We start from the raw sequence: 20959 nt of genomic DNA, 5'->3' as shown, positions 1-20959 counted from the left end.
CATAAGTATCTTCATGAATTACCTAATCAAAGTTTCATTCTTAAGCAGGTTGTCATTTACCTAAAAAAAACTCCATTATCCATTCATAACATTCTGCCAAATCAAAATGTTACACAGCATTCTTAAAGAAATGCATTGAAATAAATTTCAGAAGCTAAATGTAGAAAATTAATTCCTTAAAACATGGAACACTACACTTCTCTTTTCAACAGATCATATTGACAATAACCTGTTGAAAAGTAATTATATTTAAACTGATCAGCAGAGATGTAGAAATATAATTACTTGTTGGTGAATTCCTAAACTAAAACATGCAGAGAAATTACTATCCCTAAGAACTGGTACAAGTTGATTAAAATCCAAAACTATTAACAGGTTTTACTACACCAAAACATATTACATAAAATTTTAAAAGACCTTAGTAGCTAAATTTATATTAGCAGCTGATGTTTAGCATGCTTCGAAAATATATTAGACTGTACTAATTATAGAAACCCCAAGAATGCAATTGTAAAACCTGAATTCTAAAGCACATTGATGCCACTGAACAATCCATCCTTTATGAAAATAGCAGGACAAATCATCTCTATTTCTATTGAGATTTAGCTTCTCTAGCTTTCTTTCAAAAAGTCTAACTCAACCTGGAACATTTTAAAGGAATAAATGTACCATGATTCATATGTATCAATATACTCCATAATCCTTATGGGTTCTTTCCAATTCAAGATCTGTGACGTGGTACTACACAGTTAGGGATACTCTACTACCTGCCAAGAATTAACTACGCATGTTTATGTCATTCCTTTGATCTAACATTCTCAGGTTAAAGTTACAATAACGTTTTTCAAAGGAGAGATTACTTACCCAATTCATTAATAGTTGCTCTTGCTCTGGAGACAAAAGAACTAACTTCACTTGAGTGCATTTTTGCCCTTTCCTTAAGGTCAGCACCTGTAAGTGACATTTCATACATATGTCAGCAAACTGTAAACAGTATTGTAGACACATTTTAAACAGTAAAATATTTCTTCATTTATAAAAATTTTAAGTCTACTTCTAAACAAGGAGTTTAAATTGGTTGTATAAATTTTCCACAGATTTCAAGGCAAATATGAACTATATATCAAGGAAAGACAAAAACAAAACCAAAAAGTCCAAAACAAACAAACAAAAATTAAATTATCCATAAAAATATTTTCAGTAAGTATATTCTTCCCAGTGACATTTCTTTTTCTCTTATTAAAATAGCTTATGAAGAGTAGCATTTACACTTATAGTTCATCTGTCATACTATTTTATTTTCCCAACTGTGTCACAAAGTCTGATAAATACATGTTTTTCACATTGTACTCTTGTTATTCTCTTATTGGTACATCATACAGTACATAAATTGCATGATTTTACACTAACAGACTCTATATCTAAATAAAAATGCTATGGTGGACCAATTTTTCAGTTTACTTTCCACTCATTTATTTATATTTATTTTGGAATAGGTAACATACCATAACTTTTTTCTGTCAAAAAAAAAAGCCATGTCTTGAAAAATTTTATCTATTTCTTCATGAGTTTATAAAAATTAAGTCTGTTTAATAAACATAGATATGGACAAAAATGTGTTTTTAAAATCTGAGTTATAGGAAAAGCTGACATTTTCTCTCATGAGTGTGTAAAAAAAAAGAAAACTAACAGTAACAGTAATAATAATAATAATAATAATAGCTAAATATAGAAGTTTATCTTTCTTGTAGATGGACAATACATTAAAAAGGCAAAACCTGCATGGATACATTTATTCTCTAAAGAAATGAAACAGTCACAAGGCAACTTGATGTGCATTTGTTCCATTTGGTAAAAATTAACCTATTGATCTAGTCTCTTTGCATGCCTGAAAAGGCTAAAAAAGACAATAAAAGAAAAATGGAAAAAAAAAAAAAAAAAGGTCTACCCTGAGAATGCTATCTATTCAGGAAGATGCACTGAAGCCAGATTAAGTGAAGACTGTAGCTCAGAATTTTAAATTATGCAGTCATAGGTTTCATTTCACCTTCTAACTTTCTGGACTTAACTCAAGAGAGGCCATCCTGACCCACTTCATCAAACATAGTTTTAGGCATACTTTTTTGACAGCATTAGTTGTAATGCTAAACAACTCTAGGCTAGCTCTGTGAAAATCAGTATCTCAATCTGACATTTTCTGGTGGACATCCAGCTGTTGCTTTAAAGTACTATGTCTAATAATGCAGCTCTACATCTTTCCTTCTTCTTCTGTCATAGCAAACCTCATCATTTAACTGTGACTTCTGTTCTCCTTCTATATACGCCAATATAAAAGCAATGAAGCATCAGTCCTGGCTGCATTTGCATATTTCTTGCTAAGTAATGTTAAGCCTAATTTACACCACCAGGCCATTTGCCAAAAACTTCCAAACAACCTTCTAGAATGTGCCCCAACTGAGACAGTAGGACAGGCCACTTGCCCAGACAGTACAAAACAGGAATTATTACAGTCAAGCCTGCACTGCAGAAAAATTGCAACTGCTTCCTTAGTAATTCACAATCAATGCATAAAGCAATCTTGCCAGGAACCCAAAAAGCAAACAAAATTTGCACCCATAAATCTGGATACAACTCCAAATCAAATAAAACTGCAAGCAACTTTCACAAATCCATTTACATATTAAAAGGAGCTTTTGAAATGTCATGTTTAAGAAGCTAAATGGTAAATTGCTTTAGAAGTCACATCAGCAAGGATGAGAATTAAAAAATACCATTTACTTATATCAGTTAAAAGTCTGGATCTAGCTTCTTCAACTCCATTCAAATCACTGCCTATGTAAGAAACTGTATGCTTTATGTACAAAAACCTCTTTGGCTGTACAATCTGACTCAAAACTTCTACACATTGAAATCCTGCTCACTGGGCATTCCCTTGAAAAACATTTTAAAGAAAATATCTAGCATTACTGCAAAGAAAATCTTCTGTCAATACAAGATTAAAGCCATTTTTAGAGTTTGATTTATTCAGACTAGAATACATGCATAGAAAAATGGACTCAACCAAAAGAAACCAACTCTTCTAAAACAAAAAATACACTGTAGACTTCTTCCATCACTTAGAATACACATTTCCTTGAAGACATTTACATAAATGGATTAAATATGTAACAAAAGCCTTGTTTAGACATAGATTAAAATATAGCTGCTAATTTAAAATTAACAATATAGTCTACTTAAAGAAATTTCAAGTACATAGCTGATCTTAGTGCCTTAACCAACTTTTGTAAACTAACATTTCCTTTTTTTATGTGTTTCTCCCTCGCGAGTGTCAAGGAAATGCAAAGAGTCCTTTTGGTAGCCCCTTTTCTATTTTAGCTATCCAAAGAATAGTAATAGTAACTGAAGCTTTTTTAGAGGGAAGAAGTTTAGTCAGAAGCCATTCACTGCACTCCAAAAGAAGATATGCCTTGGCATCCTCTAGGTCACAGGAGATGGAACTGCCACGAACTTAACACTTTTGTTCCTGTTTTAAGATTTGACTGCTCAAAGAACTAATGATGAATTCTGACCCACACAGCAAAGAACTGTTCACATATTTCTTCAAAATCTATTCTTATGTCAGAAGTAGAGAAGGTTTTGTTTCTGAAACTAGCCATGAAGGAGAATGCAAGTTGAACCAGAGACTTCGGCTCTCTCAGATACTAAAACCAAAGACCACCCCTCTCACCCCAGGTTTTCTACTTCAAAGTAGCTGAAAATAGTCTTTGCCTAACTGCTGAAAGCAAAAAAGTAGCTAAGGTTTTCAAACCACAAAAAGTCTAACACAACAAAACTGCGGTTTTTCTATGGGCCACAGCTGAAATCTGTGGACAGTTTCACCTATCTGCTCTCCCACATCCACTCCCAACAGACTCCAGGGACTCTTCTGTGGGTCCATTCCTTCCCGCCACACTGAACACAGAACCCTCTAAGACCTCCTACCCCAGAGGAAAAGGGCAAACCCAAGCTACCAGGGAGCAGAGGCGTATGAACTGTTGCAGTTTTGATGGTACACTGTAATCATGTCCCCACATCCAGTTTGTACTGGAGCATGAATCATTGTTTTCTCCGTATTAAGCTTCCTTAATCTTGATGCTTTGTCCCACTAATTGATTTTAATCCACTCAGAACAGTAACAGAATCTGTGATTTTAGGAGTTATGCTCCCCAGTTCTCACCTCACTGCTCCCAGCATTTTATGAACCACATTTTAAAGCTTGCGAAATGCCATTTTCAAACCATGAGCTGCTACTTCAGGATAAAAGAAAAGTGCCACAGTGAAAGACTACATCAAGACTACCATCAATCACTCCCTCCTACAGCTGTGTTAGCATTCGGTCAGGTACCCGCCACTTGTGAATAAACTCTAATCAATTTAATTCACAGAAGTATCACTTCAAAATTTACACAGCAAACTGGTAGAAGAGAATTTTCCTGATGATTTCCAATGAAAAGGTATGTTTGAAAAATACCAATACAAACAGCAGTTGTTTCGTGGTCAGGTGTTGATTTGGTCTTTCCAGATCAATTCTTGAAACTGATGTAAGGAAGATGCATACTGTTTTAAATACCACCTACACTTCTATTGAGGTTGGTCAATCCAAAAGAAAATCTCTGTAGGATTTTGATCCATCACTTCCTCATTTTCCTCCTCCTATACTGGAAGAAAATAGGAAGGTTAGTTTGTTTGCCTTTTTTAACCTTACTTTCCCTAAATATGAGAACCTTGTCGTAGTAACTCTCTTTTGCATGGTTTCAAATATTTGGCTATTTAATGGCTGGCTGCAATACAGTAATTCTGTCAGTTGAGAGAATTGCTGCAGCATGTGCCTGACTTCCACTTCACAATGATGCCAGAGAAAATGTTTATTTGAGAAAGCCAAGGGCAGTCCAGCAAGATAGGGATATTGTTGTTATTCACCAGAATTTTCACCTACACATATGTATCACAAGGATGGCTTTTAACTCACAGAACACACCAACGGAAATCAATGTTTATAGTGATTACTCTGACCCCATGCCTCCTGCCTTATTTGGATATTTTTACAACTTGCGAATCAGAATTTATATACTGTTGAGAAGCTATACGTTGTGTTTGTAAAATACATTCCAACTATAAGCCCCACTTTCCAAATAACCTAAGTGCCTAGACTATGCAACTTACAAAACACACCCCAAAATCTCTAAATTAAAATGGCATAAAAGGTAATGATTTATATGTAATACTTGAAGAATTTACCTTTATTCAATAAATACTTTGTATTAAAAAGTAGGTATTTTAGAAAGCTGGCACACCAAAATTAAACAGTGGAGTTTGTATCAAGTGTCTAAAGATGCTTGAATTGTCTTTTGTCTGAGAAGAGGAAAGGAAGTGACACATGCACAGGCATTTTAGGTAGAATAAAGCATTAAATTCTTAGCACAGAAGTGTTATTGTGAGCTTGCCCTTTGATGATACCAAAGACAAACGAACCAGCTCTGTCAATACACCAAGGTGTCACCGGGGAGTATCAGAAGATACTGTCTTGCATACTATATCCTATTATTCTCTATCTTGTCAGCAAGCGCTAAGAACACTGCAAACAGCAAAACACAAAGGCACCACCAATCCACTCAAACAAGTCAAGGAATTTATGAAGGAAACTCACAATGCTTTCACCTAGAAGTACAAAACACACACGACCTCATTGATTAAAATGCTATGAATTCCTATGAACCTACATCTTATTCCCACACAATGCATTTAAGCAGACTGTGAATTAATATTCGTCCTTCTCCTGAAGGAGAATATTCACATAATGAACAAAATAAAACACTGAGGGCGAAGGGTCAACTTTGACAGACATTATAGATTAACTCTAAACCCCTGAAAAATACCATGTATCATTAAGGTACATGGAAATATCTTTATTTAAAAGCATATGCATGAAACTTCCAGAGAAGCCATTCCAAGAAATCCAAGAAATCATTAGCAGAACGCCAATAAACTTGTAAGAGGTTAAAAACACCTCAAGAGGAAGCTGCACATACATATGTGAGGACAACCTTATAGTTAACTTACACGTAAAACCAGAAACAATTATCCACATTTCTTTTTCTCCAAATTTTAAAGAACTTCAGAAATAAAGGTTTTAAACCCTGAAATCTATTTAGCTCCCAATTTTAAAACTACAGTACCTCATGAAATGTCGCAGTTGAGACAGACACATGACATGACTCGAGGTTCACGCAGCAACAGCCAACTTTTATTGAGCTCCCTTCATACAGTTTTCATAAACCCGCACAGTTACCCCTGACTGGCTGGATTTAGCTGCCACTCGGCTTACTGGCCAACAGCTGTCTGAGTCCCCAATGGCCTGAACTGGCTCCTAATGGCCTGGATTGGTCAAGTTATACAGTTAGGGTTATCTATAACTCTGAAGCCTCCAGGCCAGCTGTTAGCCACCACAGTTCCCCCTTTTTGCTTTTAAATACAAAGGCAGCATCTGTCTTCCTCTGTAGGGCCCTTGCAGACAGGATGACGAACGTGGCACAACGTACAGAATAATGATGATGACACAAATAATAAACCTAGGTCAAGTGAAGATCTTTACCCAACATGTCTAGTTTAACCTTACCAGCCATTGGTTTATCCCACATACCTTAAAGAGAGTTTACAAATGTGTCCAGGAGCCATCAAGCACAGCTTCGCAGTGTGGTATGCCACAGGCTATTTACATCTACAGCCTAATTACATAAACTTAAGAAAGCTACAAACAAGCCAACTCAAACAACTGTCAGAGACAACACTCAAAAAACTCTAAGAGATGGCATTCAAAAAACTGTCAGGGATAATGCACTGCTGTCTTGTTTCCACTATAAAATACGTATCCTTCTTGTCAGTCCTATATTTTAAATGTCTGTTTCTTGAAGTTAAAGGCAAATTGTCATATCAAGGGTATATATATCCTTCTACTTAGTCTTGTCCTTAAATATTTTGGCTCTTCAGGTTCAAGTGAAGCAGTGGGTAAACTTTCCCACAATTGCTGACATCATTCTGCATCTGACAACAGTTGGTTTGTTAGGCCATGATTGAGAATTTTAAGAACATCCAAGGCTTTCATGGGAGTATTTTCCATCCCCATACACTCTTTTCTTTATTTTTTAAACATGGGCATGGGCATGCTCAACAATGTCTTCCTTTTAGCTACTACTCTAATTACATTTTCTTGTATTCTTTCCAGCAGCTTATACAAGAAAGCACTAGATGTTCTCATGCTACTCCATTTTTATATAAACAATCATAACTGCTGTTTAGTAAAGCCTGGTTTCTTTTAAACATGCATCGTGATATTGTTCAGCTGTCTCTAGTACTCATTTGTGGTACATAAATCGAGGTGGGACTGAATGAAGTTCAGGTGAAAGACCCTATCCATACTGGTAAGGCACATTAATTTACTGCTTAACTCTTTGATGCCTTATTTTCCCCAACAGAATTTGTACCTCTCACAAAAAGAAGGAAGTTATATGTTAAAAACATCAGGGCAGATAATGAATTTAAAGTCACTGACAGTTTTTTTACTTTCTCAATTAATAGACGCTCTTCAACTGCACGTCTGATACATGCAGACCATTAGAGCATGCTCAAATCTAACCAGAATTATTATAATTTAATGGTTTCCAGTGAACCTCCTCTAACTGAGTTTGAGGAGCTGCCCACTGTAAACTTTGCCAATCAATTTATCTGACACTTGCATCTTACTGATCTGAACTTGCTGAGGCTGAGAGACTCATTCTTGATGGCATGGATTGTGATGGACAGTCTACCAAAGAGCAGAAATAGTCAATGCTGTCCACTGCAATCAAGGAGAAAATAGTTCACATAGCAGAACTCCACTGATATTTTAGTTCTTTGACAATTACGGCAATTAAAATTCAGTTCAGCTTTAGTGTTATACGTAAGGAGGTTCTCCTCACAGATAACAGTGTTGAGGCAGCTGTTTCATGCATGTTCAGCTGCACAGTGTGGTCCAGGTGACTTAGTGATAGCAGCTTACAATAAACAGTCTGGGCTACTGAGATTAATACTTGTGACTTTCAAGTAAAATTTTGTTAGTCAGCCTCTGACTGATAAAAAATTCACTGGATTATGTTATCTTTCAATAATCCTTTAAGAAGTCTTAGACTTACATCCAAGATAAATGCTGGCTGTCAGGCTGGAGTACAACAGTACTTTTAATAGAGTAATTTAAAAGGTTTCAATGCTCATGCAGGCCTTGACCTGGTGAGCACTAGTCAATCATAATACACATTTGTATACAGTGCCACTTAAATGTTTTCAGATTATCAGTATCTACTTCTGTTCTCAGCCTTATTAATTCTAATGTCAATATAATTCAACCTATTAAATTCAGAAGCATATTTAGGACAATAGGGACTTATCCCATTATGAACAGTAAAACAACACATTCAACAAAATAATAAGCACCACTGAACAAAAATACCTACAACTGCCTAAATACTTACCATCATCGAGGGTCTGCCATAGCTGGGGAGCCCCTGTTCCTAGCGAGGAGTTAGAAAGGCCCTCCTGGGAAAGGTCTCCAGGCTTACCTCAAAAAAGGGGGTCCAGTTTTTGTAAGACCAAATTTACAATTCTAAATGACTTAATTTCATTTTCAGGACAGAAACTCCTGCGTTTGATGGCATACTTCCCCTGCCAGCCAGGGTCATGGCTTGGCCAGAGCTAAGACCTTGGCTGGGAGGTTTTCCCTATCTTAAAAAACAAACCTCTATTAATATCTATTGATAAAGTTTCTTAACATAAATAACTTTTGAATAATCAAAGGAATGCACACAAGTAACATTAAATAATATGTTATGGCTGGATCCCTATGTGTGCCAGGCATTGAGTTTAAAGCTTAGTAAAAATACACACTTAAGAGACAATGTGAGAGACTTTAATTTCAATTTTGTCAGATGTTACTAAATTTTGCAAATGCGTCATCAGTATACTTAACAACATCCCCTTCTGGAATCTGTAGCTGACATGATCTTACACCAGTTCCAAAAAGGCACACTTAAAAACCTTTAGCTTATTTCTAAGTGGGTAAATAGTAAAACCAGTTAGCAGAATTAAACACCAGAATCTTCAGAAGTCATTCCCATGCAGAGTTAAACACTGCAAGATAATGTCACATTTAATAAAGCAGATTTTCATTAGAATTGTGTCGGTCATAATCAAATCTAGGTAGTTTTGTTAATTCAATGTTTACACCAATATCAAAGAAGACTTGGAAAACATCAATAGTATTTAAAAACTCACAGACATAGTCCTTAAATTCCATAATGGCAGGCATTTCAAAATTTAGCTGAGCAAGCTGTTGGTTGTTGTTGTGTGTTTCTAATGCTGGAAACTTCCTGGCTATGAATTTTTATGGTAATCACTTGCCTTGCCACGTCCGATTATCAATTCTTTGGAAGACCTCACCAAAGGAGCCTTCCTTGATGAGTCCCAACTCCGTAAATAATTCCAGGTCCACCCTGTGTGTTGGGCACCTGCACCACCACAGGCAAGTGGACCACAGTGGCTGGGAAGGCACCGGCCGCTGCTCCCCACAGCTTGCCCATGCCCCACTCCCCAGTCCCAGTGTGGGGCTGGCTGCTTGGGGTCCTCCCAGGATGGTGGCTCTGGGCACGGCCATGGTTCATTCAGAGCTCTGTGTTGGGCTCCAGCTGTAGACAGTGGTTGCTAGGTGATGTGACCCATTGCCTGCTCAGGGGTGGCTCTTGGTGGCACATGGCTCCACTCCACGGTGACACTTGGTGGCATGCGGCTCCACTCTGCTGGTCCCTGGGGCTGCAGCCCCTCGGGCACTGATAGCAGTGCTGGCTGCCTCGGTGTTCTCCAGGTTTCCCGAGCTCCGACTGTGAACATGACAGAATGCGGCATTCCATGGTTCTGGGTGCCAGCAACCTCCCGCCAGCACTTCAGGGTTTGGGCACATGCAGCTCTACGTCAGCACTTCCAGAGCTCAGTGCGGCTTGAATTCCAGGTTCTGCCTGAGTGCCAAAGCTGTAGGTGGGCGTGGCAAGCAGTGGCTGGGGTGGCCAATCAGCTGCAAGCAGGGGCGTGCCAAGCGGATTGATAGTGACGTGGAGTGTAAAACAAGGCTCGTAAGGCTCCAGCGGCCGCAACACAGGTGAGCCTGGGCCTGCACACTTGATGCCAACGGCAGCACTCGGGCAGTCACAACATGGGCAAATCCACACGTGATGCAGATGTTGCCGGTAACAGCAGCGCTGGGAGAGCTTCAGTGGCACAGCAATGGAGAGCCTCAGGGACTTGGAGCTTGGATAACAGTCGCTTCCCCCTTGGCTTCTCGTCCTTCCTCTCTACCTGGCTCTGTGTTGGGCTCCAGCTGTAGACAGTGGTTGCTAGGTGATGTGACCCGAGATGGCATTCACTCCTGCCACCGTTCCGCCCCACTCTCCGTCCCTGCTGGAGCATCACCTCAGCTATGGCTCTCATCTGTTTTAAGGTGTCCAGCACCAGCCAACAGGTCGCTAAAAAGTCTTTATCAGTTGCATCCACTCCATGGCTCACAACAGCAAGGCTCGTAGAGCCTGTTTGTATACATATTTTATCCGCTGTTTGCACAAAACGAGGGTCCATACCTGTACAACAGCATTTTCTTCGGTAGAAACTTGTGTCCCCATGTCCCCAGTGGCTTTTTCTATTTACACGGTCCAGATCTTTGTTGCTGCTGACAGGTCACCCCGGCTGCCCTCCTCCACTGGGGTTCCATCTCCGCCTCTATCCCCCACGGCCTGGCTATTACCGATCACGTCGCGTCACCACTTGGTGCAGTCGAGACAGATACATGATATGACACTAGAGGTTCATGTGACAACTTTCATTGAGCGCAGTTCCCTTTATATAGTTTTCAAAAGCCCACACAGTTATCCCTGATTGGCTGAATTTAACTGCCACTTGGCCTACTGGCCAATACCTGTCTTGAGTCCCCAACAACCTAAACTGGCTCCTAATGGCCTGGACTGGTGGAGTTATATAATCAGGTTATCTGTAACTGTGAGGCCTCCAGGCCAGCTGTTAGCCACCACAATGAAACACATATATTTATTTAAAGATAGTGCCAAGTCTAACACAAGTTGAACTTTGTTAACACAGTAGTAAGTCATGAGTATTATTCTGTTGATATATACTTCCAATTTACATCCTTTAAATCCTTTTAAAAACACACAAATGCATAATTTAAAATTGATCATAATAATGTTGCCATATAGATTAATGATTTTTACTTTGCTTTCAACTAACATTTTCTGTGTGTAAAGCTACATGCTTGACAAATCACAGACAAAACAACGTCAGTCACTACTGAAAGCTCTTGCTCACGTAAAGTAAAACATTTTATGCTTTGCAGACAATACATGCATGCATACCAGTAATAATGCTATTGCACCTCCAGCTCAGCCAAACCCAGGACACTCAGACCATTAATCTGTAACCATTAGAGCTATTCCTGACTGTAACTCTGAACACAAATGAGTTCAGGCTGCTCAATCAAGGACAAGCAGAATGCATCACAACTACTGACACTATGGAACACATTCCACAAAGTAACAAAAAAAAAATCACCTACTTGACAGAATAATAGACAAGCCTAGCCTGGAGATTTTATTTTATCTTCTCATATAAAATCTCTAGAAATGACCCAGCCCAAACTTCTATCAAATGCACAGCCCTAGATTGGGTTGCCCGGGGTCCTTCCAAGTCTTTAATACTCTTGGCTAGGGAGATTCCACCATTTCTCTGGGAATGCTATTCATATGATTAATTCTTAGTTAATCTTCTCACACTGTTTTTTATTTTTTTTAAATTTGCATGGTATTTGCCTAGAGCAACCTGTGTCCACTGCCTTTTCTGTCATTGTATAAACCCTTGTAAATACAGTATTTTTCTCTGAATCTACTTGGCACAGGAAGACCAGTTCTCTCTCCCCTCTCAGCAAGCTCCATGCCTCTAATCATGTTATGCTGGCCTATGAAGTGGTGAGCAGAATAAGCACATGCCCTGATCCGCTGATGATTCTCTTCCTGATGCAGTCCATGACTCTGTTTGCCTTCTTTATCTGTATTATATTAAGCTCATATTAAGTTTGCTGTCCCCTAGAACCCACAAGTGTTTTGTAGGAGAGCTATACCTCAGCCAATGTGTTCCCAGCCTGTTCTGCTACTTGAGCTTATTCCATTCAAGATGCATTTCCTATTTATTTTTGTAAAAACTCATGCAATTCTTGCTGGCCCAATACTTAGCCTCTCAAGCTTTCTCAGAACAAATGGTTCCTCCTTCCCAGACATCTCCCTCTCCTTCCACTCTGAAGTCATCTACAAACTCAGGGATGGTTCAGTTCTATCATTAAAATATTTACAAATATACTGAATAGCACTATGAGACCCAGCATCAATTTTCAAGGAACTCCACTCCTAGGACACTTGGACACAGTTTGACTTTGAGGCACTAACATCACACTGCCCTTTGATCTCTAGAGATGAGACACCTTTCACAGTCCGCATGTCTAAATTGTGTCTTACCAACTTGTCTACAGGAATACTAGGGGTAAACAGGTCAAGTGCCTTTTTAAAGTCAAGGTACAGAGCATCTGTAACTCTTCTTTCATCCACAGAATAAGTGATTTCATCACAGAAAGCATCATGTTGGTAAAGTACAACTCACCCTTGGTAAACCTGAGCTGGGTTTTCCCAGTCATTTTCTTTCTTGTCTTTCACATTTTTGGAAAAACCTCCATAAACACTTGTTCCACAACTTCCCCCAAAAATGTAGTGAGACTGAAAACTCTGCATTTTCCCAAAGTTTTATTTCTGTAGATGGGTATAATATTTGACTTTCCAGTCAATTAGACTTTCAATGACCTTTCAAATAATATAGATGATCGACCAATTCAGATTCATCCCACCAAATCCTGTTCATGTGTATGTGTCCAACTGCTACAGCTGGATCTTAACTCAGACCTACAGTGTTTTGCTGTTAAATTTTGTTGTTGCTTCTTGGCACAGAAACCTGGGACCTGAACTTTCCCATGCAGACCAAGGCAAAAAGAAAATGGAATTACTTCTACCTTTACTGTGCTGTCCATAATTAAGCAGACCCGTGCAGCAGCAGACCTACATTTTCCTCGACCTTATGTTTGGCACTAACGTACCTACAGGAGTTTTTTTTGGTTACTCTTGCCACCTCCCAGTTCAAACTCCAGCTGAACTTCTTCCATCCTAAACATATTTCTGCATAACTGAGCGCTTGGGAAGTCTGTCCCATTTTCCAAGGGAAAAACAACTTCTTCAAAAACATAAAAAGTATGTTCAAGAGATTAAAAGACAGGACTTTTTTTTTTTTACAATAAAAATGAATATTTCAATCTAAATGTTTAAAAGGTAAAGAATACGCAAAATAAACTTAGAACATACTGAATATTCTATACTGTACTCCTAAATATTTTCAAGATTTTAGATTCAGACTGACTCTACCAATACTCCTAAATCAGTTACAAACTCAGAACATTAAGAAATGAAACATCATGTCAGCTTTAAGAAATTAAACATCGTGTCAGAGAGAGATCTGAAAGTTAAGGACAAAAAGTGAAAAAACATACCACAAGATCTACTAAACAAAGAACTACTAGCAACTTGCTTCTGAGGATCAGCTTCTTTTAGGAGTACTACTGAAAACGAAGATCTTACAAAGCAGTACAACTTTACTTTTTCTGTGCTCTGAGATTTTATATTTAGATTTGAAATCAAATGTGCATGTAACAGGTAAAATTTATATAGAAAGATCATTTCCTCAAAGAACAATCTGTAAAAGAATAATGTATTGTTGTTAAGACCTGGCTTTGCATAACTTTTTGTTTATTTGTTTTTCTTTTGTTTTCTAATTCCTTAAGTATTGGTAAAAAAATAAGATTCACATAAAGTTTGCCCATGATGCAGAGTACCTTGAAATTTTGCAAAGAGGGAAGAATCTCACAACATTTAGTCTAAGTTTCTTCAAACTCTCACATGTTCTCATACTTAATTTTTCCTTAATATTTATTTCTTAATTTGAAGTTAAACAGACATGAACACCACTTCTATGTAGTAAACATGAATTGGATCTCTACATTTTAGTGCATTTCTGTTGTGGTTTAACTCAAGTTAACACCTAAGTATACCACACAGCTACTCACTCACTCCACCTCCCTTGCCAGTGGGATGGGAATGAGAATCTGGAAAAGAGTTGAGATAAGGACAATTAAATAATGAGAGTAAAATAAGAATAATCGTCTTCATAATGACAACAACAATAGCAATTGATATAACTAAAAAGGGAGAGAAAAATGCAGGCCAAGGAGAAAAACCACATAATGTACAGTGGCTCACCACTCGCCCTGCCTGTCTCCCAACAGCAATCAGCAGCTCTCAGTCAGCTGCCCCCAGTTTATGAACTGGGCATGATATTCCATGGTAGGAAATATCCCTTTGGCCAGTTTGGGTCAGCTGTCCTGGCTATGATCCCTCTCAGCTTCTTGTGCACCTGCAAAGCCTTTGGCTTAGGGTAAGCACTACTTGGCAACAACCAAAACATCAATGTGTTGTTATCACTATTCTCGTGCTGAATCCAAACAACAGCACTGCAACAGCTACTAGGAAGAAAAATAACTCTGTCCCATCCAAAACAAAAACCACGTAATGATTTCAACAAAGGTTGGAAACAAAAAACACAATGGTAAAGAAATTAGTAATATACCACAAAAATATTAAGCAAGTGCTTCAAATCTCATATAAAATGGAATGGAGACCTTCAAAAGTCACCTAAAGGTATGTAGAACTCAATTTTCCACATGCACAAAATTCTTAGAAAGTCAGCAACTTGCATAATCCAAAATTATTTGAAACTAATATAAATAAGGGCACATATGTTCATGAGCATTAGGGAGATATTTGAGTATGCAACACATAAGGAACCAAAAAAAGTAAAACCAGAGCACTAACACATGATTCAGCTTTAACAGTGAATTAATATACTAAGATCAGACTCTGAAGTGCCAAAGAGCTACAATCACTGGCTGACAACACAGACCATGGCCCTATGCCCATCTAATTGGGTTATCTCTCAGCCTTTGGTACTGTTACACAAACATACTAAGGAGATTATAACATATTTTTCATAACTGCCTGTTAAATATCACTTCATCTAAGAAATTAGTTCACAATATATGATTAAAGCACCTTTCATAACTTAAGAGTAACCATTTACTTGAAGTTGTAGCCATTTGCTTTACTTAAGAGCAACCATCAATCCTGTTGCACACTGTACAGACACAAATCTTTGCAAACACTACTTGAATTGAGTACAAAGGAAAAAGCATTTACATATAATAATAATAAAAAGCAAGCTGTATTCTAAATTTCAAAACAAAATGCGAAAGATGCTCACAGCAGTATTTTAGTGGATGGAAAAACAGTTTGATGTGAAGGCTGCCACGTATATTTCCGACATAAGAAAGTAATTTAAATTAATAAAACAATTTTTTTTTCATGTATATTCCTGAAGTTATCTAAATGCAGATATAAGATTTTTAAGCCAAAATGGATATTGATATACTTCCATGTAAGACTGGCTATCATAATTTATTAGCATGACTTGATATCTGCAGTTTTTGCACATATGCCCTCTGTATCACAGAAACATTCCTGAGAACCATTCAACTGTGAAAAACAAACAAAAGGTCTGCAATTCCTATATATTTAAGCCTGTGGCAAGATGCCAGTCCTAAACATTCCCTGTGGTAAAATGGCAGCATTATAGCTCCATTTATGTAAGTTATCTTACATATCTTGCAATAATTTACACACAGATCAGCATATTTAAAGCACTATCTACTATATCAGTTCTCCTAAACAGGATATTTCAAAGGTACAACTTCAGGGATAGAGGGGGAGGGCTTGCCTGATTTTTTTTCCTTTAAGCTTTTGAACTTTGAGATTTTCTGAAACGCTCAGGTGCTATTTCACACAGGTTTCCACCTAAAATCCAGGAGTCCTGGAATATAAACAACTAACTTTATCTTGAAAGAGCTGACAATCTTCTTCCACTGCATATGAAAATTCAGACCAGCACAGATTAAAGTCAGATGGCTCTTTTTCCATCCTGTGTGTCCAGCTCTAAATTTAGACACATACAGCAATATTCCTCCTGCTAACCTCTTCAGCTGCAAAAAAAAAAAAAAAAAAAAAAAGACAGTTTATCCCTCACACGTGTTTCCTCTACTCATCTTCACTTGCAGAAGCAGGGAAAAAAAAGAATCATTATAAAGATGCAAACCTCATCTCTTTAAATATAAAGGTAATTTTTTCCCAAACACCAACCAGCTTTCTTTGTGAAACTTTCATCATCCAGTTACTCCCCAGTCCCTATTCTCTTACAGGTCCTATTACAACAGGACTTCCTACAGTTTCCTCCACAACACACGAAATAGACCAGTTGTGCTGATTTTGGCTGGGAGTTAATATTTTTCTTTTCAGCTGGAATGGGGCTGTGTTTTGGACTTGCGCTGAGCACAGAGTTGATAATATAGAGATGTTCTTGTTATTGCTGAGTGGGGCTTACACAGACCAAGGCCTTTTCTGCTTTTTGTACTGCTAGGCTGGTGAGGAGACTGAGGGGCATTGGAAATTGGGATGGGACACAGACAGATGACTACAACTGACCAAGGGCATATTCCAGACAATATGACATCATGCTCAAGATATATAGTGTGGTGGAAGAAGGAGGAAAGGAAGAACATTTGGAGTGATGCTATTTTTCTTTCCCAGTCACTGTCACACTTGACGTGGCCCTGCTCTCCCAACAAAGGCTGAACGCTTGCCTGTCCACGGGAAGTGGTGAATGAATGCCTTGTTTTAGTTTTCTTGGGTTTCTTTTGATTTCCCACTTAAACTGTCTTTATTTCAGTCCATAGGTTTTCTACCTTTTACTCTTCCAATTCACCCTTTAATTCCTCTGGTGGGGACATGAGCAAGCACTTGTGTGTGCTTAGCTCCCTGCTGGGGTTAAACCACAACACCAACACCAGTAATGGTGGAAAAGTACGACGACAGGACAGTTACATGTTTCCAAATAGTAAATTAAGACATTATTTTTGACATTGTACTATGTCTCGGTTCTACTGATTTCTGTCAGGCTAACAAATCAGGACTACCAGAAGACCAGTACAAAGGCTGCATCATTTTTGACTCTCAGATCAATACAGAATCAAAGGAGAAGATCCACAAAGAGAAAATGCTGGTAGCAGTAGTGAACATCAGCTGGTAAGTTGCTAGGACCCCCAACCATGGACCTTTAAAAGAACCAAATCATGACAAACATGTGTGCTCCAAGCTTAGAGTAATATAAAATATCCCAGCTACAGGACAAGATTGTGGGTTTACAACTCACATCATGGTAAAGATAAATACCAGCACTTGATAAAAAACAATGCATGGGGCAATCATTATTCAACATAGAGCTTTTTGTTAAAAAAAAAAAAAAAAAAAAAAAAAAAAAAAAAAGAAAAAGAAAAAAAGTAAAGCTTTTTCCTATAACACTTATATTTCTACATTATTTCCATAACAAGCATTACAGAAGTACTGAGTACTTCTGTAGTCATTGTGGTAGTCTGAAAACTCAACTTCAACTTCACCAAAAACCTTTTCAGTTTCAAATTAAGCCTTCACTAGGTGAACTTCTAGATTAAACTTAACTGAATTCTTATACAGAATAGCAAAGTTCAAGCTAGACAACCACAACAGCTGTATTTTGTACCCTACTCTTTCCCTCCAAACTAATGGTGCAATTATTACTTGTGATTTCTATTAATACTACATCTTCCAAAACAAAATCCTCTGAAGAGATCAGCACCAAAGCTGTTTTTCGAAACAAAAAAATTTAACTAATTTACTTAATAGAATAATCATATACGGCTATTCTAACAACACTACCACCGAAAAAAATAGCATTAATGTAGTACCACATCTCATTTTTATAAATTGCAACAGCTTTGCACTAAAGTCTGCTAACATATAATCCCTATAATAACAACTGTCACATAGTTTTCTATCTTCTGATTCACACGAAAACACTCCAAAAACTTGCTAATGGTGAGACTCTTCATCTTTCTTTTCAAACCTTAAATGAATATTCAGACCAAATATTCTTAGTAAATACTACCAAGCCTTTCAACTCAAAAAAACTCTATGAACATACCCAAAATTCTCAGCAACCTGTTTGCTCCACTTTGATTTCTAGTAAATTTTGTCATCAACAAAAAGACATTTCATCACACTACCACAGATGACTGATTCAAATATTTTGCATATACTGTACATGTGAGCATGGCAGATATGGGGTTTTAACATTAAAAGGAATTGATACTGATGGGTTTATCTTTTTTTGATTAGCAATACTTACAATAGTTTACTTACAGCACACCCAGTTTTATAAGCTGTAAACAGAAAAGGAGGAAGTATGCTGTGTGGAAAAGAAGAGAAAGAATTTCTTCTAAAGAAGTCCTGAAGTATTCTAGCATAAATGTTATTTAAGAAAGAAGGATTTTTTTCCTGATAAAAGCCATGGTTTGAACTGCTAGATCACTTGAATGTAGACAAAGACACGAGTGAAATTATTTTTCTTCTTTTTCACTACTTTTCATTCCTTCCCTTGATTTCACAGGCATCACCCTGTTTCTCTTTTTTTTCCCCCCCCACAATGATCTGTATTAGTCATGATGGTGTATTAGCTGTAAACTTCCCATAGGTCATGATTCAATGACACTGAATTCTGTGCTGCTATGCAGCAAGTGATACTTTCAGTGGAACACTTAAAAAAGCTGGTAAATAATACATACAGTATATGAAAATACAGACACCTTCTGAAGAATATATGCAACAATAATCACATTCTGTTGTCCCCAAACTGTTGTTCCCAAATTACAAAATAACCGTTCTCTGCATACATCAGACTGCAAACAAACTTTAAGAAAGACTTGAAGAAATGGCCTTAGAAAGACTGCATGAGGTGAAAACTGAGTTTGGCTAGGAACCTTTTCAAGCTACACTAGGTAAGAAGAACACAGATTTTTGTGGGAAAACCCAAATGGGAAAAGAAGCACCTTCTGGGTTAAAGATATAGGGCTTAGCTTTGGCCACTCTAGGTCTATTCAGAAAACTTAAATCTTGGACTTTAAAAAAAGACCCAAAAAACATTAAAATGGCTGGCATTACTGCTGAAACATCTCTGGCTCAAATTAATACTGGGGGCAGCACTTAAGGACAAAGTCTTCCCATTCTACACAGTAAAGTGTGTTCTTCTGCATGAAACTAAGGACAAGTAAGTACTTGAGCCATGAACAGGAAGATCTCGTAATTGTCCTTTGTTCACACAAAACTCAGACATCAAAACAGCAGCTGCAATTCTATTTGTCAGTACACCAAGTAAAGCAGTTCACAATCAGTACTTCTCCTTACTCCCAGTGTCCCCAAAGGCTTCAAACTGACTCAGAAAAATAACTCAAAGACCTTGCAAATAGCAAAATTTCCCATTCACTGAATACATTTTCAGCACCAATATTGCAAACTGAATTCTATTTTCTAAGGACTTGTTATTTTAAAATAATTCAGAGATATTTGAGCTCTTCTATTCATGAAAGACCATTCAATAGACTTGTCAGCAAATTACTTTAGAGAAAGAAAGGAAAAGAAAAGGAGATCCAACATGAGAGTACTACCTGCTATCTGAAGGGATTTAAGAAATTATACAGATGGGTGATATTTGCACCCAGAGCTCAATCACTTAAAAACTATGTCTATCCATATGCATTCAGTAAGTTCCAGCTGAACTGGAGCAAAGAAATCTTAAAATATCAAAAAAAAATTATTCTAGATCTAATTTTCTTATATCCTACAAAACCTGGATGCTTCACTATTAATATGAACTACATACATTAGATTCGAAGACGCTGAGGGAAGTTCAAGATAACTAATTATCTACCTGCTGACAGAAAACAGAGATTAGAAATTTTCAGTTCCTGGAAGCTGCAAAATAAAGCTCAAAATTCTAACTAGGAAATTAGATAAAATTCTAACTAGGAAATTAGATAAAAGAATGTAAAAGCAGACATACAGGATGCTAAACTAGTAGCTGAAACCCAGTGGATAAACAGATAAAGAGGAACAGAAGTGGTTTTTGTGGCCAAGTTATACAACAAGAAACAACTGCGCATGACCTAAGAGTGGTTCAAGGCAAAGTCATTACAACATTGGGGGCACCCAGTGAATATGACAACCAGAGACTCCTATGGACGAGCCTCTACGATCATAAAAGGACTTCCAGTAGGAGGCAGATGCATGCAAATTAGTTCTAGGAAAAGTAATGTTTATGTATTACCTAGGAAGTATGTTGTAATGAATATGTATGATCATGATGGAATAAATACCCAGTTGTAAAGTTTCATGACACACATTCAATTAGAGGAAAAATCCTCCAAATACGTCCAGACCTGCAATAAAGAATGCCTGCTTTCTAATATCTCAAATTGTGTTAGAAGTTAGTTCTTAGCCAACTTAGGTATCAATGCAGCTTTTTATCATTAAGTATATTTGGGGGAACTGCATTTTGTTACAACAGGCAGGATCTGACTAGAAGTCACAGCATTTCTTTTACTTGTCTTACAAATTCGGTGCACGACAACAAAAGAGTCACCTGATCTGTATAAAGAGAAGCACCCATGTATTCCTATTAATTAATTACACACGTGGAATCAGTGCTTAACTAGAAAAAAAAAGCAAAAATTTTACAAGGTGAAAATCAAAATACAAATTTCAGAATT

General features: G+C 37.5%; 1 protein-coding gene across 4 annotated transcripts in view; it reads right to left on the bottom strand.

Annotated features, from left to right (window-relative positions):
• AUH (AU RNA binding methylglutaconyl-CoA hydratase) overlaps positions 1-20959 on the bottom strand; it is a 112528-nt gene that overhangs the window by 69550 nt on the left and 22019 nt on the right. For all 4 annotated transcript variants that reach the window (XM_041399629.1, XM_041399627.1, XM_041399628.1 and 1 more), the window contains one exon: positions 865-951. In XM_041399629.1, the coding sequence (XP_041255563.1) occupies positions 865-951 (87 nt within the window). The remainder of the gene's footprint in view (positions 1-864; positions 952-20959) is intronic.

The sequence above is a fragment of the Onychostruthus taczanowskii genome, unplaced genomic scaffold (assembly GCF_017590055.1).
Source record: "Onychostruthus taczanowskii isolate IOZ18803 unplaced genomic scaffold, ASM1759005v1 scaffold167, whole genome shotgun sequence".
In the NCBI taxonomy this organism is placed as follows: domain Eukaryota; kingdom Metazoa; phylum Chordata; class Aves; order Passeriformes; family Passeridae; genus Onychostruthus; species Onychostruthus taczanowskii.
This window is presented reverse-complemented; position numbering and strand designations above follow the sequence as displayed.